Source organism: Nothobranchius furzeri, chromosome 17 (genome assembly GCF_043380555.1).
Source record: "Nothobranchius furzeri strain GRZ-AD chromosome 17, NfurGRZ-RIMD1, whole genome shotgun sequence".
NCBI classification, from domain to species: Eukaryota; Metazoa; Chordata; class Actinopteri; order Cyprinodontiformes; family Nothobranchiidae; genus Nothobranchius; species Nothobranchius furzeri.
Window position 1 is genome coordinate 42,010,589 of NC_091757.1, and position 27,487 is coordinate 42,038,075.

Below are 27,487 nucleotides of genomic sequence, written 5' to 3' on the forward strand. Positions count from 1 at the left end.
CCCCCCTCAGACATCCCTCTCCCAGGTCCTGTGCTCTCTTGGCCCCCTCTTAGCCACGCCCCTGTAGTTTCTTTCTGTAGTGTTTTCCTTTAGTGTCAGCTTCCCCTTAGAATATTAGTTATGGTTCATGCCTTCTGGTCTTTTGTTTTTCTCTTAGGTCATTTTCCTTTTTTTACAGCCTTTCATTATTTAGTGTTTTTTTCCCACCAGTGTTTTCTTCCTCCTCTCTGATTTAGTAATTGTGTTCACCTGGTCTCTCTTCCCACACACCTGCAATTCATCTCCCTCTCATCTTCCCAGTCTATATAAGCCCTGTCTTGTCTCTGTGTTGTTGTCGGTCCATTGTGTATTGTTGTCGGTGTTGTTTCGTGCTCTTGGTGAGCTTTATGTCTCCAGACTTTGGTGCTCTAAGAGAGCTTTCGGTGTCCTGTGTTCCAGGACTTTTGATTCTTGGCTTGCTGTATTGTGGATTTATTTTGTTTCATCCTGCCAATTAAAGGATTTTTACTTTTTACCAACTCCTGCCTCTTGTCATCTGGGTGATCTGCATTTTGGGTCCTAACCTTCCCCACAACGTGACAGCTAGAAGGTGAAAGAAGACAAACATAATTCAAACAACTTCCATTTGTTTTATGCGACATGTGTTTGTTAAACATGTATTTTAATGCTGTTGTGAATGGTGAGAATTTACGTAGAAATTCTGTTTTGGATTTAAGGCGATTATCTCACGACCTATAAATTTGAGTTTTGTCATAATGAATGGAGTCCTGCATACCAACCTTTGCAATCACTAAGCTAGAAGGGTAAGAAAAACTGCATCATGGGAGAATTGGTCTGTCCCACATTTGCAAGAAACAAAATTCATATTCGAACCTTTGAGAACATTCTGGGTGGATATTTGAACATTTGGATTTTTTTGAGATGGTGTGTGTCCCGTTACATTGGATGTAAAACTAAACATGCAATTTAGAACAAGAATGTCATTCCATCCATCCATTATCCGTACAGCCTAATTTTATACTGTTTATCTTTGGAAACGCAATTCTGTTTCCTGGTTTTATTCCTTTTTATTGCTGAATGTTATGGTAACAGCCTGATGCCCTTGTGTATTTACCTGTTTTATTTTTTTCCTATTCTCTAAGTGAATGTGCAGCCTTAACGAATGAATTTTCCCACTGTGGGATCAATACATTCTATTCTATTCTACTCTAATCCTCACTAGGGTTGCAGAAACTTCAACAGTCATCGGGCAAGAGGCCGGGGACACCCTAGAGAGGTTGCTAGTCCATCACAGGGTGATTATTATTCCAGTATTTAACCGTGGTGGTGGCAGTGTGATGGTCAGAGGCTGCGTTGCTGCTTAAGAACCTGGATGACTTGCCATATTTCATGATTTCTGCTCTCTACCAGAAACATCCTGAAAGAAAGTGTGTGGCTTTTGACCTTCGTCTGTTAAAGTTGGACAGCCCAGGAGTGAGCTGAATTTCATCCTCAGTGACACGACTGCCTCTTTACTACTTATTAGAAGCATTTTTAAAAACGTTTTTTAATGAATGACATATAATCTGCACTTGTATATTGCTTTTCTGACTCAGAGGACACCCAAGCGCTATCTACTACAGTGAATCATTGATCCACTCATGTATACCAGGTGTATTCATTTCCGGGCCTCGAGGGCCAGTATCCAGCACATTTTAGTTTTAACCCTTCCTCAGCACACCTGATTTCAATCAGCAGGTGATTAACAGGCTTCTGCAGAGCCTGATGAGCTGCTGTACATGTGATTGAACCACTGAATCTAGTGTGTTGGTCCAGAGAAAGCACTAAAACTGGCTGGATCCAGTTCCTCGAGGCCCAGAAATAAATAGCCCTGATGTACATATTCACACCCTGGTGGTGATGGGCTATGTTGTAGCCACAGTTGCCCTGGGACACACTGACAGAAGTGAGGCTGCTGAACACAGGTACCACTGGTCCCTGCTACCACCAAAAGCAGGCAGGAACCGCAAAGTGTTTTGCCCAAGGACACAACTGTACCAGATTGAGCAGGGCTCCAACCCGCAACCCTACAGTTACAGTTTGGGCGCTCAACTCCTCTGCCATCCTCACCCCAATGAATGTATTGAATGCATTTCATTTGTAATTTTTTTTAACTTCTGTAAATTTACAGACCAAGAAATAAAATGTTTAATTGAAAGTGTCATAGGGTGAAGCCAAAGCTTATTTGTGCCTGTCCCATATATCATATTGAACTGAGCTCAGTGGTACAAATGCCGAACAAATACCCCCATAAAAATAAAGCTGCTAACAAACAAACAACAGTAAAAAAAACAACGGCTATAGAATATTGTGAACTGAATAATTTGACCATGCAGAAAATAAAGTGTTCTTGACTTAGACTTTGCCCCATTTAATTCAGTGTAAAATAAATAAAAAAACTGAACGCAAATACTAAAAAAATGAACAAATCTTAATAATACATTATTTGATAAATCACTTAATAATACATATTTCTACTACAGCAGTAGCTTAGGAGGTGGTTGAGCAGGTTATCCAGTAACCAGAGTGTTGCAGGTTCAATCCCAGCTCTGCTGTTGTGTCCTTGGGCAAGACACCAACCTTGCCAGCTGGTTGTGGTCAGATGGACTGGTGTCATCCTTTTTGAGCAGCCTCACCTCTATTAGTGTGCCCTAGGGCAGCTGTGGCTACGTCATAGCTCATCACCATCAGTGTGTGAACGTGTGTGTGAGAATGGACGACTGATACACTGATGTGTAAAGCACTTTGGAGTCCTCTGACTCAGAAAGTGTTGATCATTTATCATAAAAATAAGATCAAACAAAACCAATGTAGTACAAAATGAAACAAGACAAAAATGTAAAAACAGTTAAGTAAATGCAATGTGCTTGTTGATTTACTCAGTCAGGTCACTTTTGACTTTATTCTAGCTCATTCAGTAATTTGTAAGTGCACGCGGCAGCCACTAGAAAATAAAAACGGCACTGTGCCTTTAAATCTCCCTTCCAGTCCGTTGCCTCGGTAACCCGGAAGCCACGCGCGCTCCACGCTGCTCTGCTGAGAGTCCTTCCTGTTTTAGAGAAATTCAAGGAAGCAGCTGCGGCAGGACAGTCGCATAATAAAACAATATGGTGCGTGAGTCAAACAGAAAGTGTGCATGCATCTGCTGTAAACAGCTGGTCCTCTCTGAAGCTCCCCGTTTCGTTTGGGTTGGACAGCTCGTCTTAATAAACACGAATATCGTGTCCGCTCGCAGCTTTTGCTGCATGTAGCAGAGCGACAGGAGTTCTTTATAATAAAACAGATGTTGTTTATTGTTCGGGAAATGGTGGCGCACTCCGAGCTGGCTGAGCGTGGAATTGGACTTTATACCTGTTGTTGTTGTTTAGGAAGCAGGAATTAATGCTAGCTTTGCAAAATCGACACATCTGATACGTGTTATTAGTTTTTACAGATTATGAGCAGCAACTAGCCTTGCATTTGCGTTAGCTACGCTTCTTAGGTGTTATTGGAATTGGTTCCAGCTGTTTTGTTCACCAAATTAAGCTTTTTGTCTTTAAATGCTAGTATTACTTCACGCACGCTCTTGTGCAACAGGTTTAAATTGATTTACTATTATTCCCATTATATGAACGTGACATTAAGAGGCGTGCATATGTACTATAGCATGTTTTGCAGCATAAATGTAATTTCACTTTATGTGGCAGGATTCATCTCAGTGATCTGTGAGGGGAGGACCCATGCTCTCTCATCTCTGTGCTGCCACATCAGCCTTGTACATACTGTGGATCACCATGGCCCATGTCGCTGGCCAGGATGACAGAGAGAGAACTACTGCACTCAAAGGTGAATTAACACACACAGCGTGTTGCTAGAGGGTGTGCAGGCAAAGCTGAGGAACATGGTAAATATCAGTTTAATTGCGACAAATGATTACACAAACAGTGCTCATGAAATCATACAGCTGTTGCTTTGTTTATCTCTTCTAGTTGGCCTTGCCTGGGCCTTTTATGGTTTAATTCTTAGGTGTAATTGTGTAAAACAAACAAAGCTAACATTAGAGTAAAAATTAAAACACATTTCATTAAAATAAATACACAAGAAGACATTGAGGAGGAAAAAGTACGAGTATAAATGGATTTGCTCTAGTCTTTATTCATGTTTGTTTTTAAATGTATTTAGCCTATATTAAAGAGCAAGTTCACTGAGAAACCATTTTTACTTGTTATTTTTTAAATGTGATTGGTTTCTCTGTGTTTCACATGCAGTCTGAATGTGAAAATAGTCTTTACCTATAGAATTAGACAGGGAAACAAAGTACATTAATTGCATGTCACTTTGAACATTAGCATTCATGGACTCATCAGGGCTTGTGACAAGTAAGGCTGTTGTTGATTTAGCATCCAGGAAACAGCAGAGCACATCTGGGCTAGTACAAGCTAACCGTTAGCATTAGCAACTTCACAACACAGCAGAACTCCTTCAGGCTTGGGTTATTTGTGGAAATAAAAACATAAACAGTTCAGAGCAAACAAAGTCAGTGGTAGAGTCGTGCTGCTGTTATCTAATCAGATGTGAGATGTCCGAAAATCAGGAAATAGGACTCCAAAACCTGCTGTTTTCTGTTCACCTCTGCTCTGGCTCAAGTTTAGTTTCTGAAATAGGAGCACAAGTGTTTTATTTATTTATTTTTTCCCCAGCAGAGATTGTCTCACAATGCATTAATTTATAGTAGAGACCACTGCAGATAAAAAAAAAAAATAAAAATAAAATAATGAGTTAACTTGGTCTTTAAAGGTGTGGAACCTTGAAAAAAACTTAAAAAAATAATGTTGTCATTATAATCTCTTCGAGTCTGAGTTTTTCATGCAGACTGAACATGAAAAAAGTCTCCTTCATCTATTTCCTTCTTTAACTTCTGACACTGAAACTGTAGGATTTGAAAAGCCTGACAGATCTACGTCACACTGTCACTTAACGTTCATGGACTCACCCATCTTGACTCTCGACGGGGAAGGTTGTTGTTGGTTTAGCGTCTAGGAAACAGCAGAGAACGCCTCGGTTAGTAGAAGCTAACCATTAGCATTAGCAACTCCACAGCAGAGCTCATGCAGGCTTGGGTTTTTTGTGGAGATAAAACATCAGTTTAGCAGAACAAAAGGAGTCAGTGGTAGAGTCGCGCTGCTATTATCAAATCGAAGGTGAGATATCCAAACATCAGGAAATAAGAGTCCAAAACCTGCTCTGTTCTGAAACAGTTTCATAATGTTTCATGACATGGCCAGCTTTTGACAATAAATCTTTAAATCAAAAAGAACCTTCTGATCTCTTCAAATCTTAATTTAAAGTACCAGAAAGCCTTAAGGGTTGACAAAAATACTTATAATATATGTATTAATATTCACCGATATGAAAATTAATAGCGTGATAGGAATGTTTTTGCCCAGCCCTAATGGAAATTACGTGTTGGAGCAGGATGAGTCACTAAGGCCTAGTCCACACGTAGCTGGGGTTTTTTAAAAACGAATATCCACCCCTCCAAAAACTTGCATCCACACCACCGCATTAAAAAAAAAACTCTGTCCACACGTACCCGGATAAATACGTTGTTAAGGACATGCCAGACCTGTAGGCAGCAGTACTTCCCCTGTTCTTAACCTCGTCCTTCGTCTGTGGTCTTCTGCAAGGAGCAGTAATTCTGCTTGCAAAAACAAACAAGCAGAAAGCGCTTGGACAATTGATGGATCGGGTAGTGACAGAGCGCAGCTCTGAGGGCTTCCATGATGCCGGCTAGTGTAAACACAGGTCGCACACGTGATGTCAGCATTAATTTGTTGCGGAAAGTGACGTTGCGGACCTTAAAACTCCGGTTTTGTCCGTCCACACGCAGACACCCAAAACGGAGAAAACGCAGATCTTCACTTTGGCCGGAGTTTTTAAAAAGATCCGTTTTCGTGTGAAAAAACTCCGTTTTCGTGTAGATGACAGGCCAAAACGTAGAAAAATATCTACGTTTTGGCAGATCCCCGGCTACGTGTGGACAGGGCCTAAGTCTTTCATAAACGGGACATTTGTCCTCAGAGTTTCAACAAGCACTGACATGCATTTTATAACTCATATTAGATGTGTGTTATTCCTACATGGCTTTAAACAAAAAGATTTCAAATATTCACAGAAAATTAAGCTAGAAGGGAAATACAGCTCTTTGTGTTTTGTTGTTTTATATGTCGTATTTTCTCTGTCCACAGATTTGTTGTCAAGAATTGATTTAGACGAATTAATGAAGAAAGACGAACCTCCGTTCAATTTCCCTCAAACACTGGAGGAGTTTGAATATGCCTTTAATGAATGTAAGTAACACAAAACCCGCTGCTAAAATAACAAAATGTCTGCTATCTAAGGGTCATGTTTTAGCTATGATAAATACAATTTAGGAGCTGTATTGAGGCAAGATAATTTGAGAAAGGAAGATAGACATCAAAATGTGCCGTGTCTGGTCATCATTGTCTACAGCAAAACAATTCTATAGTTTTGTCTTACGCACCCTTAAACTGAAGTAATGTCCACTTGAAACCTTTTAAACACATAATTTTAATTTGCACATATACATACACAATGAAGCAGCTAATCATTGGTGTAAAAAATCAGCTATTTGGCTGAAATCTGGAAGTTTTTTTTTAAAACGTATTATTTACAAAAGTAAAGTGCCCTGTATACGAGGCAATGGCTATATTCTTTAATTAATCACAGAAAAGATGAAATTGGCCTATTTTCAATAAAAGTTGGGAAACGAATGAAGGGCTAAAAGCGATTTAATTAACGCCCCAGTGCCAGGCTTGCTCACCCTCTTGTATTGTTTTTGCTATTGTTCCTCCACTTTGGTGCACTCAGCAGCTGGAATGCTCACAAATCAAAAATCTTAAACTGCTTCTGCTTATGTCAGTCATTTTTTTCTGCTTTGTTCAAATCCCAACCAACCATTTCATTGAACATGTTTGCATGAGTTTTGTTTCAGTTATTCCCCTGTGGTCCCAGCGCCAGGGTACTCTGGTCCTGGAGGGTCAGTATCCAGCAGATTTTAGTGGTTCCTCTGCTCCAACACACTTGACTCAGTGGTTGAGTCACCTGCAGCAGCTCGTCAGGCTCTGCAGAAGCCTGTTGATCACCTGCTGATTAAAATCAGGTGTGCTGAAGCTGAGTTAAAACTAAAATGTGCTGGATACCGGCCCTCCAGGCCCAGAATTGAATACCCATGGTCTAGTGGATGATTTTTCATAGTCCCTTTTAGTTGCTTGTTTAATTTTTGAGGGTTGTCATATTCCTTACACTGGGAGCCACAGTGTGTAAAATTATGTGTATCCTGTTCAGAAACTTGTCCTTATTCATTAATAGTTCCAACCAATGTGCATTCTTGTTATTCCTCTTAGTTTGAAATTTTACAATTATACAAACATAAACAGTGGTCAGCGCTCCATAGGCATGCGCCATTTTGAAATACCTTAGCTGTTTAGGGACATACAAGATCTAATGCTCGCTTTGACAGGAAAGGTCTCCTCCCTCTAAACGTTTTGCGGGAGTGGCCCCGGTTCTCTCCGCGGCAGCCTTGTTAGTCTGGGGAAATTCTGTTCCTTCCTTTTGGCTTGCTTGCCTTGCTCCAACAGTATGTGATCGCTGTCTTGAAAGCTGGAAGTCGCTGATGACTGTGGTGGTGTGCGCACGGCTGCAGGGGGACGAGGGTCTAGGGGTGCTGCTCTTAGATGTAGGTTGGGTATCAGTTCAAAGGATACCATCTGCACATTTTCTGGCAGCACTGAGAGAAAACGTTGGGGCTAATTCAGAACATGAAAGTATAAGTCATAGCGTGGAAGTAGGGTTGGGCAATACGGCCAAAAAGTAAAATCTCCGATTTTATATACTTTTATGTGATTTACGATTTCTTTCCGATTCTCTCCCCCCTCAATTATTAAGAATAGCAATAAGTACAAATGGAAGGCACCTTAAAGCCAATTTTATTTTTTATTTAATCACAAGCAAGACAAATGTAACCCTCATTTCTGATCTGAATAATGAATGGATGAACACCCTCTTGGGATACAGGTGCCACGCTCCACGTCCGTCGCAGCAAATCCAAACCAGTACCAAACAACGGATGATTTAATTCCTTTCTTAGGAACAAACTTCCCACTCTCACCGGTGGCCATGGAGTCACTTGCTGTTGCTGTTTCGTGTGCGTGCTGTGACTTTGTTGTCGCTGTTATGTGAAACTAATGCTACGGAAGCTCTGGAGGACCAAAAAGGTGCTATTACATAAAAACTCGATAGATTTAAAAAAAAAATTTGCCTGCAACAGAAAATTCGAATTAATTCATTAAATTGATTTATCGCTCAGGCCTACCTGGAAGCATCTTCGAGTCCTTCTGAATGAGCTAGAAGAGGGAGCAGTGGAGCTCTGGGGATATCTACTGGCCCTTTTACGCTAGGGTCAGCTCAGCCTGGCCCTGGTAGGTTGTTTGTGTTCACATCTGAGTAATCTGTGCATTTTTCATGCTCAGCTGACCGTTTATTTAGGACCTGCTCGCTGGCGGTCAGCTGTGTGCATAGCCGATCCCACACACCCACTACCGACTGATTGGCCAGCTGAAGTTACGCCTACCTACTAGAGGGAGCCCCTAATTAGCGGGTCGAATCAGCCAGCTGGGCATCCCACATGCACGATTCATTATCAGTCTGGATGCAGTCTTCTCCATGCATCTTTTGCCCCTTCCTGAGAAGGCTGTGTGGACAAAACCTGGCCGTGCCGGGCCGGACCAACACTACCAAGATCGGAACGGGTCAGATATGAAATAATCATAATTGGTCTGTTTACACTGGCAATGTCTGCATGGAGCTTTTGTCAGCTGTGTTTCGCTGTGGTGCTTTTTGTGCTGAACTGACTCTACACACACCCACCTGTGGACAGATTGGCCGGCTGAAGTGATTCCACTCTCACGCCTACTTATGTAGTTGGAGCCTCTGATTGGCCTGGCAATGTGTTTGTGTGAAGTAATGTCACAGAATATCATCTTAAGCCTTCATTGTTGACACCTTCTCACATGTCATGCAGAGAGTTTCTTCTTCAAAAAGACTCCCCGTTTCAGTCTCAACTATAAAGGTACAAAGATGTCCTCCATTGTTTTTAACCATCTTATCTCACTCATCTCACAAGACTATGCCCACCTTCAGTTTTATCTAACTTGTAGCGCTTACAACTGACATCACAGACTTTTCCGTGCCACTTTGCTAAGCAGAGCCCGCCCTTGTCCTCGCCCATTTCGGTGTTCCTGAGATGGAAAGTCCTAAACACAACTAGGCCATGTGAGGGTGGGCTGTGCCACTCTGGGCCAGGCCAAGCTGATCCTAGTGTAAAAGGTCCTTATGTGATCTTCTTCTCTGGTCCCAGATAAGCACCTGAATGGATGGATTGATGTTTGTGGTCACAAGATCATATTAATTGTTGAAGAAAAGAAAGAAAGAAAACCACCAGGACTCTTTTGCTGGTTGGTGGTCATTTTAAATGGCTGAACTCTCAGATTTAGTCTACAAAACCAGAAAAACAGTCTAGCTTTACCCAGACTTGTTTGGAAGGAGGAATTGGTAAGTCTGTGGTGCTGGAGATCTAGGCTCTTGGCATTCCCCCGTAGCTTTCCTCCCTCTGTCTCTCTTATCTCTTGTGTTCTCTGTCAGTGTCTGGCTGGCTGAATGTGGGGACATGTTGTGTACTCTACGGCCCGTCAGTAACCTACTCAGCCTTGGCCTCTGCCTGACGGAGAATTTGCATAACCTTGCTGTGCCTAAGAACAGAGACTCAGCACCTGAAATTATGCAACACCCACCAACCACTTTCCCCCACCCTCAAGTCCCAGCTCAGTCTACCGTGGAGTAAGAAAAAACAAATCCCATCTTCTTTTTTTTTTCATATTTTTCCCATCCCGGCTCAGTTCTCTTCCTTTCTCTGTACTTATCATCTTCTTCCCAATCCAACTTAAAAATTCCACTTGAAACATGGGGTACACACACACACGCACGCACACACACAGACACACACACACACACACACACACACACACACACACACACACACACACACACACACACACACACACACACACGCACGCACGCACGCACGCACGCACGCACGCACGCACACGCGCACACACACGCACGCGCGCGCACACACACACACACACGCACGCGCGCGCACACACACACACAATCTCGTCAATATTTTTTCAAGCTTTAAGGAGAAAAAAATTCCATTAAAGCCTCTGTGGCCCTCCGGCAATTTCCCTAGTATCCAGACGAACAGTCACTTTGGCTCCAAGGCTTTTTTTATTTTTTACAACTACACCCTTGCTACCTTGGCCCGAGAGGGGTGGAACAAAAATGTTAATTTCACCATGTAATGATATGAATACAGAAGAGGCTGTGTACAATAGTTTGCAGGTATCTTAATCACTGAAGATGATGGCTTCATCTTGCCAGCCCTCCGGTTTTCCATTACTGGAAATCCAAGGTTATGTACACCTAATTAAGTGACCAAATTGAGAACAGAATGCTAATTATGACAGAAAAAAGAGGGGAGAAGTTGAGAAAATGTTATTCCTTTGAGAGAATGAATGAGAGAGGATCTGTTGGGGGGACATGCATGCACTCAAACACACGCGTGTGCATGCGCGCACACACACATCCTGCACCCTCACACACAACCATACATTTACACCCTCACACACACACACACACACACACACACACACACACACACACACACACACACACACACACACACACACACACACACACACACACACACACACACACACACACACACACACACCTTCCGACAATAGGATTTCATTATAGATCCCTCTGTAGGTTGTGGTGTTTACATACTCACTTCTCCATGTATGCATAATTTATTTTATTCAAGGTAGTTTTTTTGCCTACAGTGCTGTATACCAACTCCTCGCTTGTCTCTTGTCTCTCCCAGACTCAAATGTATCTTCTAAACGCTGCATAATACCAAACCCACATTGAGGATTACATGTTGTGTAACAACTAGCAATGAGAGCAAGTGGTGTAATACACAATAAGGCAGCAGTGTAAGATTTATCACATTGATAGAGGTGTAAAATGGTGGCAATTTAGAAGGAAATGAAGGAAAAAAAGTGCTCATGCATTCTTTTATTTTGCAAAGATATTCATTTATACCTTAGATGGGTTTCCCTCACATAGTGCAATAATTGAGAAAGTATGAGGAGCCCCTGGCTATTTGGGTTAAGTATGTGTACTTTTTTTGTGGTTCAGCTCTTACAAATTCTGCAGTCATAAAGGTCAAAATTAAATTTAACACTGCTTAGTGCTTTATTGTGTTTCGGTGTCAACTGCAGGATCGATGGGCTCATTGCTAAGGTAGTCATTCCACAGCTGCAGAAGGGTAATTGTTTAAAAAGTAGTACTTCTGAACTTGTATTTTTGTTTTCTATATGGTAGGTGGATGTTTTAAAAGCCTTTTGTTCTCCAGAATTGCAGCAGCACTGCAAAGACTTTGAAAATGTGACTCAGTCGTGTTGTACTATGAAAAGTGTGGTTGTGATTTGTCAAAGTAAAAAAGATCATTTTATGATTTTTTCTTATTTTAAAGTAGCAGGTGTACATTAAGAAAAACTTAATGCAACACTTGTATTCTGGTTTATTTGATCAACAAATGCTTTTCTTCTCTGTCTCTCGCAGACGGTCAGCTCAGACATACAAAAACCGGCGAACCCTTTGTGTTTAATGCCAGAGAAGATCTGCACCGCTGGAATCAGAAACGCTATGAAGCTCTTGGAGAGGTAACACACTGCTCTTCTACTGGTATCATGAGGACTTCTCTATACCTGCAGCTTGTTCTTTATAGTGAAAGTTTAGCTTTCTGTGTATGCGTGGGCTTTAGTACAGATACAAACTGTGTTTTGAGTTTTGAAAAACTCCCTATAGGATAATAGGGATCAACCTGTTACCACATAGAATCGAAACACCTCTACTACAATAGGACACTGAAAGTTTTTTCTGTTCACTTCTATGCTGATGACTGTCCTTTTCTGTCAGTGTATGTATTTAATTTGATTATGTGGTTGAGATTTCCTTGTCTGTGTCAGTTTTTGCTTCTTTCTGCTCTTTTTCATTTATGATTATTTGTGAACATGAATAGTTTTAATGTAACTTTTATTTGATTGATTGAATGAAATAAACTAAACGAACAAACGAACAACGGTCGGGCGACTGGTAGAAGTTGAGCTGTAGCGTGCATGACTTCCCAGACGTGGAAATGTTAGCGCTGGGATTGAGCTGGCACACAATTTAATCTAGGAATGCCCGAGCACTGACCGAAGTGGAACAGAATCGCGGAGCTATTCCGAAAGTAAGCTAGGGCACTTACTGGGTGAAGAAAGTTCGTTGGGAGAACTGGTGGGTTGGTTACTCTGATCATAGGTTCAAAGAAGCGATTACTGAGTGACTTGAGATGGAAGGCAACTTCCGTATATAGTCGCGGTTGGAGACGTAGGTGGGGAATGATGGGAATCCCGGCGAGGGGCTGTTGGGAGTTGTGGTCCTAGGTGGAAGCCAGTTGGCTGGAGGAGGATGACCTGTAGGTAGAGACTGACAGTTTGACATCAGCATTTCTTGATGTTTTAATCATCAAACATAAACATTAGCCATGTTTCCACAATCTCATTCCTTGCCCCCAAGATCCTTTGCTTGAAATATGCAACCTACTTCCAGTCCAGGGTTTGTTTACATTGCGACCATAGGTGGATGATCTGTTTGTGCTAATCCATGTTTTATGGACTTTTTTGAGAAGTAAACAATGTGGGAACATCAGCTGCCACAGCTCAAATGGGACATCATTACACTCCCTCTGAATACTGCAATAGAGAGGTGGGAGGATATGAAAATCTGACGTAATCTAACATACAGTAGCAATTAAGCTAATTTCTTAACAATGCCACATCCAACACCAAGGCAGTGAACAAACTTAAAAGCTCAGAGGCTTATATGTACCTACATAGTGCAACGTGTGTTTTGTTGAAAGAAGCGGGACACAATCTTATTTACCTAACAGCAGAGCCGAGTCAAAGGCTTAATCATTTTCCCCCATCGCTCTTCGTTCTTTAATTGTCCCCCCCACCCCCCATCGCCGCTCCTCCTTATTTAATAGTTTCCCCTGTCACTCCTTGTTCCTTAATCGTTTCCCGCGTCGCTCCTCGTTCTTTAATCGTTTCCCCCCCGTCGCTCCTCGTTCTTTAAAATCCTTCCTCACCAAGCCTGGGTTTTAGTTTCTATGTCAGGTGAAATACAAGAAATACAGGAAAGACCGGGTTCTCATGCCTTGATGTACAGTGAAATTGGAACGCAGCCACACTCTCTGAGGCCTAGTCCACACGTAGCCGTTTTTTTGTAAAACGAATACCCGCCCCTCCAAAAACTTGCATCCACACCACCTCGTTTAAAAAAAAAACTCTGTCCACACGTACCCGGATAAATACGTTGTTAAGGACATGCCAGACCTGTAGGTGGCAGTACTTCCCCCGTTCTTAACCTCGTCCTTCGTCTGTGGTCTTCCGCAAGGAGCAGTAATTCCGCTTGCAAAAAAAAAACAAGCAAAAAGCGCTTGGACAATTGATAAAGCGAGCGCAGCTCTGAGGGCATCCATGCTGTCGGCTAGTGTAAACACAGGTCCCACACCTGATGTCAGCATTTTTTGTCGCGGGAAGTGACGTTGCGGACCTTAAAACTCCGGTTTTGTCTGTCCACACGCAGACACCCAAAACGGAGAAAACGCAGATCTTCACTTTGGCCGGAGTTTTTAAAAAGATCCGTTTTTGTGTGAAAAAACTCCGTTTTCGTGTGGATGACAGGCCAAAACGTAGAAAAATATCTGCGTTTTGGCAGATCCCCGGCTACGTGTGGACAGGGCCTTAGGCTGAGGTGCACGTTCCAAACATTTATTTTTTTCAAATATTTATTTCATTGAATAAAAAAAATTACAACTAATAAATAAACAATATACATATAAACACAATACAAACTTGAGTGAAAGGGAGCAAATGGAAGAAAATAAATCTTATAATTTCTGCCCCTTTTTCCAAACAAATATAACAAAACCATCTTTATGCATTCCCTTGAAGTTCATTCTGTCACGTTCCTTGTCCATATTTCAATCATAACCACTGACATTATTCACATTCATATCCACCCAACACACTTGATCTAATATATTCTCTAAACACTTTAAGAGTTCTTGACTCTTTCACTTCTCTGTGTAGGCAATGCTATAATTTCACACCATTCACCAAAATACTCATTTCCTTCATTCTGGTTATAAATTTGGGTTTTTTGAAGACTTCAGTTCCCTTCAACATATAACTGCTTTCCTTCTTTTCAAACAATCGCTGAATGTTTTTGGGCAACAGACCTATATTAGCTTTATACATTGTAACTTTGCTCTTGTAGCCACACATTGAACTTTCTCTGGTTGTTAGTACAACTGCAAACTGTGCAACATGTTCCCGAGCCACAGGAGTTCATTTTCTGGGTCAAATAATTTTTTTAATCCTCTTGAAATGTTCAAATAATCTGCTACTTGAAACGAAACCTCACCACGTAAACCAATGGTTCTGGAACACATTCTCACACCCTAAGCATCGGAAACAAACGCTTGGTCAGCCACCCTCCACGTCAGACCCCAGACGCCAAAAGTGCCCTTTTTCGTTACAAAAGGGGAAAACCCCTTTTCGCACATAAGTAACTGCAGATCCCAATGCAGCGTAAAACCGACGTGATTAGATATCCGCTGATGCGGCACCGAACCAGCTCATTTAACCGCACCTAAACCTTAACGTTTCACTATTTATAACCTTCCCCTCTCCCTCATCCTAACCTTAACCCTCATTTCACCGATGCAGCACCGAACCAGCTCGTTTAACCGCACCTAAACCTTAAATGCGGCAACGAACCAGCTCATTTAACCGATGCAGCACCGAACCACCTCGTTTAACCGCACCTAAACCTTAACGTTTCGCTCTTTATAACCTTCCCCTCTCCCTCATCCTAACCTTAACCCTCTTGCTACCTAAAACGTTACTCTCACTGCGATCAAGCGTTTGTTTCCCCTGCATTCTGACTCTGACAGTCAGAGTCTGACTGTGAATTTTCGTATTTGCCGCCCAAGGGGAAAGTTAGAACATACCATCTGGCGAGGGGGAGGTTACACATACCCTCTACTTTTAACCTCCACCTTGGTAGTTGAAACCTCCCCCTCGCGTTGGCTCGGTCCAAACTCGACCAATCACGAGGCGGCTCCCGCCGTTCACTTCATAGAGCCGGCTTTTAGAGTGATCGACACATCACTAACGTGTTCGCTGGCAAGATTGTTAAGGTTAGGATAGGGGTGAGGGGAAGGTTAAATAAGAGGATAAGGTTAAGGTGAGGTACAATGAGCTTGTTTGGTGCCAGTGTAACGCTGCATTGGGATGCAACAATAGCGGACATCCCATCGCTTCAGTTTTACGCTGCATTGGGATCTGCAGTCAAATAAAGGAAAACCCCTTTTCGCACATAAGTAACGAAAAAGGGCACTTTTGGCGTCGGGGTCTGACGTGGAGGGTGGCTGACCAAGCGTTTGTTTTTGACTCGCTGGGAGTGAGAACGTGTTGGGTTCTGCGCTATATCTGATATCTCACCGGATGTTGCTCGCATAATTGTTTCTACATGAGCAGGCCCAGGAATAAGGTGGATAGGAGTTTCTAGAAATTTCTGGGAAGGAGGATGGTGACGAGGAAAATATGATAGCTCGGTTCTCTAAGCCATTCTTTCTTCATACAAAATCAGCTCTTAAAGGACGTTGTTGTTACCGTTTCAGCAGCGAGTGACATCGTTGATCAGTGCCAAACGGTCTTCATGGATAATAATGACCAGAAGTATAGCGCAGATTTTTTACAGTGCTCTGTAGGAGACCACAGAACAGGGTGATATCTGCTGCATTTTCTGGTGTTGGTAGTTTAGAAATGGTGATTTGAAAGCACATTGCTGCTTACTTCCTTTTCCTTCCATTCTGCTTCACCAACAATTTTCCCATTTTATAAATGCCGGGTTTTGCCAATATCTGCCGATATAATTTACTGCTGAGTTACAACTAAACAGCATAAGTTAACCACAAGTCCTGCCCAGCGATTCTACCATGACGGTTTTGGAATACTTATCAGGCTTCAGGTCCTTGGCTCCTGAAGTGGCCCGGAAAATGGTCCTTTCAGGCCGATCTGGTGAAACGGAGACGCAAGAATAAAACAAAGGTCCGGTAAAATTACTCAAGTTCTGATAGTTGAAAAAAACCTACCATATTTTCACGACCATAGGGCACACCGTGTTATAGGGCGCAGCTTCAGTTACGAGTGTCTTTTTTGTATTTAACCTGGTTTAGAGCGCACGTGCACTTCCTCATTGCATGTGCTGACGGCTCGTGCTCTTCTAATGGGCTCGACACACGGAAGGCAACTTCGCCTCTCCTCCATTCATTTTCAATGAGACATGCACGACAAAGCGATAATCGCGGGTCTCCCTCTTACTAAAGCCGGGCATACACCGGGAGTCCTGCAGGAGGACACACAGGGATTTATAGGGGTTGGATGAGGAAAATGAAATAAAGTAAATCTGTGTTTTATGATCAGTTTAATTTGACATGAACACGACAAATATGCTTTCTTGACAATCTTTGTGAGTAAAAAAACGCGTAGAAATTAAAACGAACAGCGTGTGTTATTAGGGAAATAGCGGGCGAGCAGTGTTGATGCATGATTGCGCATGCTCCATGAGCGGTTCTGGTACTTTTTGGGTCGCAGCGCCGCTTCAAGCGCTGATGCGCTGTGTTGAAGTTCAGAATGTGTTTACCGGTAGTTGGTGGATTTAACCACATAAACTTTCCACATGAACAAAATCATTTGTGTTATTAATAGGCCTAAGAAAATAGTGTGATTTGAATTGTGTTTTATTAACCCTCTGGGGTCCATGGACGCGTCTTTTGAACAGGTCTGATTTGGGACATTGTAGCAGCAAGACTCCGCCTCCCTGAGTTTCGGTTTCAATTCAGCTTTAAAAAGGAGATCATAAACTACACCCCAGTTTTTAAATTTTGTTAATAGGCAACGTAAAAGCGGAGCTTATCTAAACTAAAAAACGACCTATTTTTAGACAATCTGATGACTTGTCAAAACAGCAGTTTAGTAATTCGTGAGAGGGAATGTGCTTGTGAACATAAAAAAAAACCCCACAAAACCATGAGATCCTTTTGCTGTTGGTGGAAGTCTCACATATTATATTGATATAAAGTATCATCATGTAGCTGAGAGAGAGAGAGGAAGGCTGCACGAGTGACGAGATGTGCGCAAAAAGGAGCCGCTTCGCAGGGAAAGGAGTGGTGTGAACGGAGTAACAACAAACAGTTAGACAGATATTGACAGTAAACTTCATATTTTGGAGCGATCGGGCAGATATATTGTCTCTGCAGTTTAGTAGGCTTTTATTAGGCTTATATAAAGGATGATGAGAAGGATAAATGTCCACCAGGCAATTCAGATAGTACGGCTGTTTTTTGAACTGGAAGCAGAGGAAGTGGGCGGAGACTCAGCCGGAGTCTGAGGCAAATAGGGAGGATGTTGATGACGATGTGGCAGATCCACAGGTCTGTCTTCGCTTACGTCCGCACGTTCACGCCACGCCCCTTGTCTTCTACTACGTTCGCGTCTCACAACAACACAATAGGCGCATCGCACCACAGGGCGCGGTGTACATTTTGGAGAAAATTTAAGACTTTTAGGTGCGCCTTATGGTCGTGAAAATACGGTATTTCGTTGAGTCCTGATGAAGACTTCAGGTTTGATACACCACGTGGAAAACAGATTCATCAGTTGTCCTGTCATTTTCTAGCAAACTGCAGAACTAGTGGGGACACAATGACAAAAACTGACCAAATTTCCAGACACTTTTCCTTAGTGAAGTTTCTTCATGTTCTTTTGTATTTAGTGCACCCAGACAGACAAAATCCTAAAATTCCCCCCTAATTCACGCTAACAACTCAGACACTTTTAGAGTATATAAAGATAACAAGAAATATTCCTTTGTAATCATATTTTTCTCCGTTTGTTGCTTTTAATTGTTATATGCATTCTTTGAAGTTCAAAGTAAAGAGATAGAGCCTTTTGTGGGATTACCTGGATGTTTTTATTATTCCAAATGCAGGTATACAGAAGCTCCTTTGAGAACCAGTCCTCTCTGAAGGCTTCTTTACCTCCTTTCTGTTTGCCTGCTCCCACGGTATCCGCCATCTAAAAAGGACGAGTAACAAACAATTTGTAGCGGGAAAGCCGAGGACTTGAAAGAACACACCAACACTTAAACCAGCTGAACTTAGGCTTTTGTGCAGGAGCAAACAGTCTGCATGAAACACTCCGTAAATGCAAATTGTATTCATCTTGTGACAAAAAGGACATTTTTTTAAAGAGACGGGAAAATAATTGGGTGTCAGTCCCTGTTGATGTGACTTTTTGTAATCAGTGTAAATATTGTGTTTGTCATGCTTTAGGAGCTGCATCAGAATAAGGTCGTTTTAACTCAGGAGTCTTTAGGCCACATTTGAATTAGGGAGATAAAAACTACAGAAATGGACATCATTATCATTGTTATTAGCAACCTTCAATTAAAGATACAACAAAAACTCACAGTGGTCTAACTAGACACTGACAACGTAATAATAAAAATGTGCTAAAGATCATCTAATGTAGATAGTTTTTTATATTTTGGTTCAACAAAATAATTTTTAAAAACTGATCAAATCAGCTTGGACTGGCCCTTAATGTCAATATTTTTGCACAACCTTATGAGACAATCAAGTGATCTCCACACCTGTCGACAGGTTTATTTTTCACCCGCTCACCCTCAGGTTTAAATAGGTTATTTCCAGATGTTTCACCTCCTTCCACAGATGTTCAACAGGATTTAGATCAGGACTTTGTCATTCCTGAGTTTCATTACCCTGTTGAAGAACACATGAATTGAGACCAAGCTTGACGCTTGGCAGCACACGCCTCTATATGTTGATGGTCTCGAGATTTAATTGGACTTTGAAGAGACTCGACACCCTGTTTCAGACGCAGCAGAGCCGCCACAGAACCGTACCACGGTTTGTTTCATAGGTTACTTAGATGGTCTTATGGCTTTCACCTTTTACAAGCTTGTCAAAAATAGTTGTCTTTCTAATCTCCTTAGATACATGTTTCTGGTCCATATTCAGAGCGGTACACACCCTGACATCAAACAGCACCGTGACTACCTGTCACCCCTTAAAAAGGCACACTGGCTGATAGGAGTGAAAACACATGACAGAGGACAGATCTTGTGTAATTTATACACATTTCAAGTAAAAATAATTAATGGGCTTATTAGACATGAGCATACAGAGTTGTAACATAAGGTCACACAGGTCAGTCAATCTCTTAGGAGTTTAAAAATGGGGCATCTAGTCTTGATTCACATATATTTTTATTTCTGCCAGGTCGGATGAGTCATAAAAGTAAGTATAAGTTCAGTCTGTGATGGTCTGTTACGGGCTAACACAACTTCCCAACACACCCTGATGCCCTCTTTCAGCCAGACAGCTGAGACAGTCAAAGCTAGATCCAGTCAGAGAGCAATGAGAGATGGCACACGGCTGTGGATGCATGTGTTTGCCCCTGGCCGTGTGAACATAATAGCATCAGTGTTTCCCCCAATGTTAGTTGACATTCCTCTCTTTTCTATTCTTTGTAACATATTTAGTCCACCTTTCCTTCAGTCCTCTTCCCCCTAATACCAATTCTAGATTCTTACAGTTCCCTTTTTTGGCGGACTATGTGCTTGCACGCCTTCATTCGTCTATTTACGCGTGTGAGGGAGCTGGGGGGTGATGGGGGGGTGGGCCCGTATTGTCAGACACATCACAGCACCAGATGTCCAATTCACACTTCAGCCTTGTCTCTGAATGGAGGGACTGATAGAAATAGGGAGATGAAAAATGTTGGTGTGATGGTCTGAAAGCAGAAAAAGAGATCTGGCCTGAACACAAGTAGTGAATGTTTTTTCTTTCATTTGGACATGAAAATCTTCTACCTTTGCCACATTCAGAGCAGTACAAAAGTCTTGAGTCATATCCCATTTCTGAGTCACACCTTTTGAGCTTTTCAAATATTCTTGATCAATATATTTTCAGCCTGAAGGTTTTTAAAGATTTTAGCAGTCTTAATTATTTTTTTAAATTAGTCTTTAGTCTAGTATCTGACTAATTTCAAATGACTTTATTCCTCTTGTCATTAAGTCACTTTAACTCTGACCAATAGGTAATTCAGACAGTGTGATATTCTCACACTGTTTTATCACCACATAGCAGAGGTGGGACCAAGTCACTGCTTTGCAAGTCACAAGTAAGTCACAAGTCTTTCCAGTCAAGTTTAAGTCAAAGACAACCGAGTCCAAGTCGAGTCCAAAGTCAATGATGTAACAACCAGGGCTGGAGGACCCGTGAAAGCACCAGACACAGTAAGACGCTTTAAAGTTTTTATTTGAGAACACACAGGGGAGTGTTACCAGTCTGTAGGAAGGGCAGTAGCAGAAGGCTTGGTCAGGAGGGGAAATCCAGAGGCAGAGTCCATGTAACAAATCCAAGGTCAGGAGTCCAGAAGATCAGAAACTGTGAGATAATCCAGTCAGGGAGCAGGCAGGTGGCAAAGTCGAGGTTCAGAAACAAGGTCAGGAACTTGAGGTTTAGGCAGGGTTTTAGAATGCTGGATAATCTACTAACAAATGCTTTCAAAAATCTGGCACTGGCTTGGTGTTTCTCCTGATGTTATATAGAGGTGGTTGCAGGTGGAGCTGATGAGTTAATGTGAGACAGGTGGTTTGAATCAGGTAGATGATGAGCTGGTTGTGGTTGCTGGGGAAACCGGGCCTGGCTGGAGTGGTGGCATGACAGAATCCCCCCCACAAGGGCCGGCACCGGACGGCCCACCCGGCCGGCCAGGACGGGAGCGGCGGGAGTCCCGGAGGAGAGAGAGGTCGACGAAGCGGCGAGCGGGAACCCAGGACCGCTCCTCAGGACCAAAACCAGCCCAGTCCACCAGGTATTGAAGCCCACGGCCCCGGCGCCGGGAACGGAGGACCCGCCGCACAGCCCAGACCGGACCACCAGGAAGGAGCCGGGCGGGCGGAGGGGGCCCGGAGGAGGGCACGAGAGACGAGGACACCACAGGTTTCACCTTTGACACATGGAAAGAGGGGTGGACCCTAAGGGCCCTGGGAAGGCGGAGGCGAACAGCAGCAGGGTTGATAACCTTGGAAATGGGGAAGGGACCAATGAAACGGGGAGCCAACTTCCTGCAGTCCACCCTGAGCGGGATATCGGCCGTCGACAGCCAGACCTTCTGACCCACCCTATATGCGGGAGCCGGAATGCGCCGCCTGTTGGCCGAGCGGGCATATACTGCAGAGGCTTGGAGGAGACGGCGCCTAGCGGACCACCAGGCACGGCGACATCTGAGGGCGGCGGCATAGGCAGAGGGGACGTGGGCCAGGGTCTCTTGAATGGAAAACACAGGGGGTTGATAACCAAAAACAGTGAAAAAGGGAGACACACCTGTCGCAGTAGTGGGTAGAGAGTTCATAGCGTGTTCCACCCAAGGCAGGTTCTGGGACCAGGTTGTGGCGTCGTCCTGGCACAAGAGGCGTAGCTTGGTTTCCATTTCTTGGTTGTGTCTCTCCGTCTGTCCGTCGGTCTGTGGATGAAACCCAGAGGAGAGGCTCACCTGAATCCCCAACCGGGCACAAAAAGCTTTCCAGAACCTGGACACGAACTGGGGTCCTCTGTCCGAGACGATGTCTTGTGGAAGACCATGGAGGCGGAAGACCTCACGTGCCAAGATATCAGCCATGTCAGATGCGGTGGGGAGTTTCTTGAGGGGGACCAGATGGACCATCTTGGAAAAACGGTCCACGACTGTGAGGATAACTCTAAAGGAGTTAGATGGAGGTAAGCCTGTGACGAAATCCATGCTCAGATGAGACCAGGGCCGGTGTGGGACGGGCAAAGGTCGTAGAAGACCGGCAGGGGGTCTACGAGAGGCCTTTGCTTTGGCACAGTCGGGGCAGGCCCTGACAAACTCCCGGGAGTCCTTGGCCAACGCCGGCCACCAGAATCTGCTTCTGACCACGTTTATAGTCCTGGTAATGCCTGGGTGACAAAAAAGGTGAGAACTGTGACAGAATAACAATACCTCTGTCCGTAGGTGGTCAGGAACGTAGATCCGACCAGGCGGGCACTGAGGAGGTGCTGGGTAGAGATGTTCTGTCTCCTTGAGTTTGTTCTCCAGAGCTAGGCGGGAGACGCCCAGCAGGACCCCCTTGGGGAGGACTGTAGAGTCCGTGGAGGCGTTGGGTTCAGGTACCTGGTGTTCCATGATCCGAGATAGAGCATCTGGCTTGGTATTCTTGGTGCCAGGTCTGTAAGACAAGTGGAAGTTGAAACGGCTAAAAAACAAGGCCCACCTGGCTTGACGGGGGTTGAGACGCTTGGCTGTCTGTAGATACTCCAGGTTTTTATGGTCAGTCCAGACCAGAAAAGGTGTGATAGCCCCCTCAAGCCAATGCCTCCACTCCTCCAGGGCGAGCTTAACCGCCAACAGTTCCCGGTCACCCACGTCGTAGTTTCGTTCAGCTGGAGATAGGGTCTTAGAAAAGAAAGCACATGGGTGAACCTTGTTATCAGAGCTGCGCTGGCTCAAAACGGCGCCTACACCAACAGCTGAGGCATCCACCTCTACAATGAACTGGCGTGCAGGATCCGGGGAGTGGAGAACTGGAGCGGTTGTAAACAGTTCTTTGAGTTTGAGAAATGCCCGGTTAGCATAATCAGTCCACACATAACTGACCTTGTTAGAGGTGAGGGCATGGAGAGGTGCAGCGATCCTGCTGTAACCTTTGATGAACCGCCGGTAGAAATTAGCAAACCCCAGGAAGCGTCGGAGCTGCTTTCTGTCTGTCGGAGGGGGCCAGTCAACCACAGCGGTCACCTTGGTGGGGTCCATGGAGATCTGATTGGGGGAGAGTATGAATCCCAGGAAGGACATGGAGGCCTTGTGAAACTCACATTTTTCTGCTTTTATAAAGAGGTTGTTTTGCAGCAACCTGAGAATGACTGCTCTGACGTGTCTTCTGTGGGTGTCCAGATCGGGAGAGAACACAAGGACATCATCTAGGTAAACAAACACAAACCTCCCCACCATATCACGTAAAACATCATTGACGAGGGCCTGGAAAACAGCAGGGGCGTTGGTGAGGCCAAAGGGCATGACCAGGTATTCATAATGTCCATTTGGGGTGTTAAAAAGCAGTCTTCCACTCATCCCCTTCTCGAATGCGCACCAGATGGTAAGCGTTGCGCAAATCAAGCTTGGTAAAAACCTGGGAACCTCGAAGGGAGTCGAAAGCAGAGTTGATAAGAGGGAGAGGATAGCGGTTCTTTACCGTAATGTTGTTAAGTCCTCTGTAGTCGATACAGGGTCGTAAAGAACCATCCTTCTTCCCCACGAAGAAAAATCCAGCACCAGCCGGAGAAGAGGAGGGGCGGATGATTCCTGATTGTAGGGACTCGTGGATGTATTTCCTCATGGCTTCTTGCTCTGTAAGAGAAAGGGAAAACAGACGCCCTCTAGGGGGTGAAGTTCCAGGCAATAAATCAATGGCACAATCATAGAGGCGATGAGGAGGTAACCTGGTAGCACGATGCTTGTTAAAAGCCTCCTTGAGGTTATGGTACTCAATAGGGACTTTTGAGAGGTCCGGGTAGGTTTCCGATGAGTCAGGTGTACGTAGGAGACTAGGAGAGGCATTAGTCAAACATTGGGACATACACTGGTCAGACCATCCCAAAATCTCCCCCTTACGCCAATCCAGCTGTGGATTGTGAGTGCGCAACCAGGTGATTCCCAAGATGACAGAGATGTTAGGAGAGGGGATGGCCAGGAAATTTAGGGTTTCGACATGGTTCCCCCCAAGCCTCATGGTGATTGGGTCAGTTTCATGGGTGGCTTGGTAAATGATGTGTCCATCAATAGCCTGCACTTCTTGAGTCCGGGCGATGGGGTGCAGGGGCAGGCCAATAGACTCAGCAAAAGAAATGTCCATAAAGTTTGTGTCAGCTCCAGAGTCAATAAACACAGGACAGCTGTGCTCCTGTTTGGCATAAAAAAAACGTAGCAGAGGCAAAAGGTCGTACGCGGGGTTTTGGAACCAAACGACCCAATAGAGCCCTCCCCTTCTCTATTGAGCATGCCCTTTTAACGTGCAGTTTTGTACGCTGTGATCTGAGCCCCCACAATAAAAACACAGGTTGAGTAACCGACGTCTAGATCTCTCTTTTTCTGTGAGCTTGGTCTTCCCGATTTGCATGGGTTCATCATGGGAGGACTGTGGTGTGTTGTAGTTACTCACAGTTGCGTTTCCAGGTGAAGTTGCCGGACCTATGGGCGCAGAGCGGGGACTGACAGGTGGCATGGGTCTCCTGGACCTGTCTCTCCGCCTCTCCAACAGTCGGAGGTCGATGCGGGTGGCGAGATTCTCGAGGTCCTCCAGGCTTCTAGGAAACTCTCGAGTTGCCAATTCATCCTTGATCCGGTCCGAGAGACCCTGATAGAACATGTCCATGAGGGCTGCCTCATTCCAGTCGCTCCCTGCAGCCACAGCATGGAAGTCGATGATATAGTCGTTAACCCTCCGGGTTCCTTGTTCCAAAATCAATAATCCTCGGGTGGCCTCCCTACTTGGTAAAACAGGGTTAAAAATCCGAATGAGTTCATTCGAGAAAGCACGGTAATTAAAACAGATAGGAGAGTCCTTAGCCCATTCAGCGGTGCCCCAAACCTTGGCTTGGTCCGACAATAACGAGATCACATAAGCCACGCGAGAGCGTTCGGTTGGAAATGATGAAGGCTGTAGTTCAAAGTGAATCTCGCATTGGGTGAGGAAGGGGCGGCATTGTTTGGGCTCACCTTTAAAAACTTCCGGTGGAACAAGACGAGGTTCGTGGACAGGGGAGACCCGGAACTGGACCGGGAATGCGGAAGCCATCGGGACGTCGGTCACATGACGAGATGAGTCACCGGTTCGGAGCAGATCCAGGAGTTCGTTTACTTTGTCTTCCAGACCAGAAATGGAGCGTTCCACACCGAGCTGCCATTCCTGTGTCGGTGCTGGGTCCATGGTGGCCAGATTTTTCTGTAACAACCAGGGCTGGAGGACCCGTGAAAGCACCAGACACAGTAAGACGCTTTAAAGTTTTTATTTGAGAACACACAGGGGAGTGTTACCAGTCTGTAGGAAGGGCAGTAGCAGAAGGCTTGGTCAGGAGGGGAAATCCAGAGGCAGAGTCCATGTAACAAATCCAAGGTCAGGAGTCCAGAAGATCAGAAACTGTGAGATAATCCAGTCAGGGAGCAGGCAGGTGGCAAGGTCGAGGTTCAGAAACAAGGTCAGGAACTTGAGGTTTAGGCAGGGTTTTAGAATGCTGGATAATCTACTAACAAATGCTTTCAAAAATCTGGCACTGGCTTGGTGTTTCTCCTGATGTTATATAGAGGTGGTTGCAGGTGGAGCTGATGAGTTAATGTGAGACAGGTGGTTTGAATCAGGTAGATGATGAGCTGGTTGTGGTTGCTGGGGAAACCGGGCCTGGCTAGAGTGGTGGCATGACAAATGATGTGGAAGTCCAAGTCAAGTTCAAGTCCTTCACTTTGAATTTTCAAGTCATAATCAAGTCATCTGTCCAACTTCAATTTACATTTAATTTTGACAATGATAATGAATAAATTCCAGAAATAAAGCTTCTTAAAGCTTAATTAATTTGCTCAAACAAGCAGAAAGTGTAACTGAAACTGATTATAAACAAAGTGCTGCTGCATTTAGCAGAACAAGATCAAACCCAGAACCAAAAATGATTTATGATTTTTGTGCATGTTGTGCCACTTTTGTGCTAAAATATCAAATATGCTCAAGTCATCATCAAGTCAACAGATGCAAGTCGATTCAAGTTGCAAGTCATTGGCTTTCAAGTCCAAGTCAAGTTGTAAGTCTTTAAAGATTTTATCAAGTCAAGTCAGAAGTCATTAAAATAATGACTTGAGTCTCACTCGAGTCCAAGTCATGTGACTCGAGTCCACACCTCTGCCACATAGACAACTTAGCAGACAACTTACAGGAGGTTATCTTCTATCTGGCCCTGTGTCGGGTCTTTCTGGATTTAAGGATGTGACTTTTTGGTACCGCACAGTTCATTTACTGGAGATAGTTTTTGTTTTCCTAAATTTGAGGCGCACACTGGTCAGGTACAAAAAAGGAAAAGAGAGCAAGAGAAAAATCAGCCATGGTTAGATTGGCAACTTTAAAAGACTTTCAGAAAATCATAAATGAGAGAAATGAGATAAAGATGGCTTTTTGAAGCAAAATGTGAATGCATTAATATAGATTAGAAATTTTCACGCATTTATTTCATAACATAAAGAAAAACATTTACATTCCACAACATCACTGAAACATTGTGGCTTTTAGGAGTGATTAAAAGTGAAACACAACAGTTACATCTCAGAAAATCAATAAAAACAAAATCTTAATTTGTATTTTTGTTTTAGTTAATAATGGTAAAATATGCAGACTTAAAAATTAGGATTGGCACAAAAATGTATCTCAAAAGGTGATGCACAAACATAAACATGGTTTACGACAGTTAACGATAACAATAGTTTTTTAAATGAATTTAATTATTACAGATAAGATGTGTGTGAAAAGCAGATAATGGGTACTAAATCAAAGGTGACTGTATATTTATGTAAAGTCCACAAAAAACTAATTTTACAAGGTCTTTACAGTAATTTTAACAATAAATTTAATTCTTTATCCATCTTTCACATCAATTAGCTCAAACATTTGTCCTTTTCTTAATTGATGACTGATGGTTGGTCAGCTGCATCAGAAAGGACTGAATTGAACAGGTTGGAAGAATTTAGACGCCTGCAATTAAAATCATCCCTGATGATATTTCAGAGAAATATAATTGTAAACAATCAAGTGTGTTTATTTGATGCATTAGAAAGGTTTTCCTTTGGTTTTGTGTTTAAACCAATGATTTAAACTCAGACCTACCTCACCATCTAAAGCCACAGTGATATCTTCTCTCCTGAGCTACAACTGTTATCCTAATGGCTGTAGTACAGCTGTATAACAGTGCAGGCTATCTGTGAGGCGCTACTTTGGTGCAGCAGGGTCACCTCAGCCTGTGTAGGTATCAGCTGGAGTCTAATTCCTGTGATTCGGTGATAAA

At 43.6% G+C, this 27,487-nt stretch overlaps 1 protein-coding gene across 3 annotated transcripts in view; it reads left to right on the forward strand.

The window, feature by feature from the left end:
• Window positions 1-3,038: 3,038 nt before the first annotated feature.
• arb2a (ARB2 cotranscriptional regulator A) overlaps window positions 3,039-27,487 on the forward strand; it is a 201,415-nt gene continuing 176,966 nt past the window's right edge. The window contains exons 1-4 of one of the 3 annotated variants that reach the window (XM_015972423.3): window positions 3,039-3,149; window positions 3,726-3,864; window positions 6,267-6,368; window positions 11,788-11,888. In XM_015972423.3, the coding sequence (XP_015827909.1) occupies window positions 3,759-3,864; window positions 6,267-6,368; window positions 11,788-11,888 (309 nt within the window). In that variant the 5' untranslated portion in view covers window positions 3,039-3,149; window positions 3,726-3,758. The other 2 variants (XM_015972424.3, XM_054731701.2) reach the window with 2 other exon arrangements.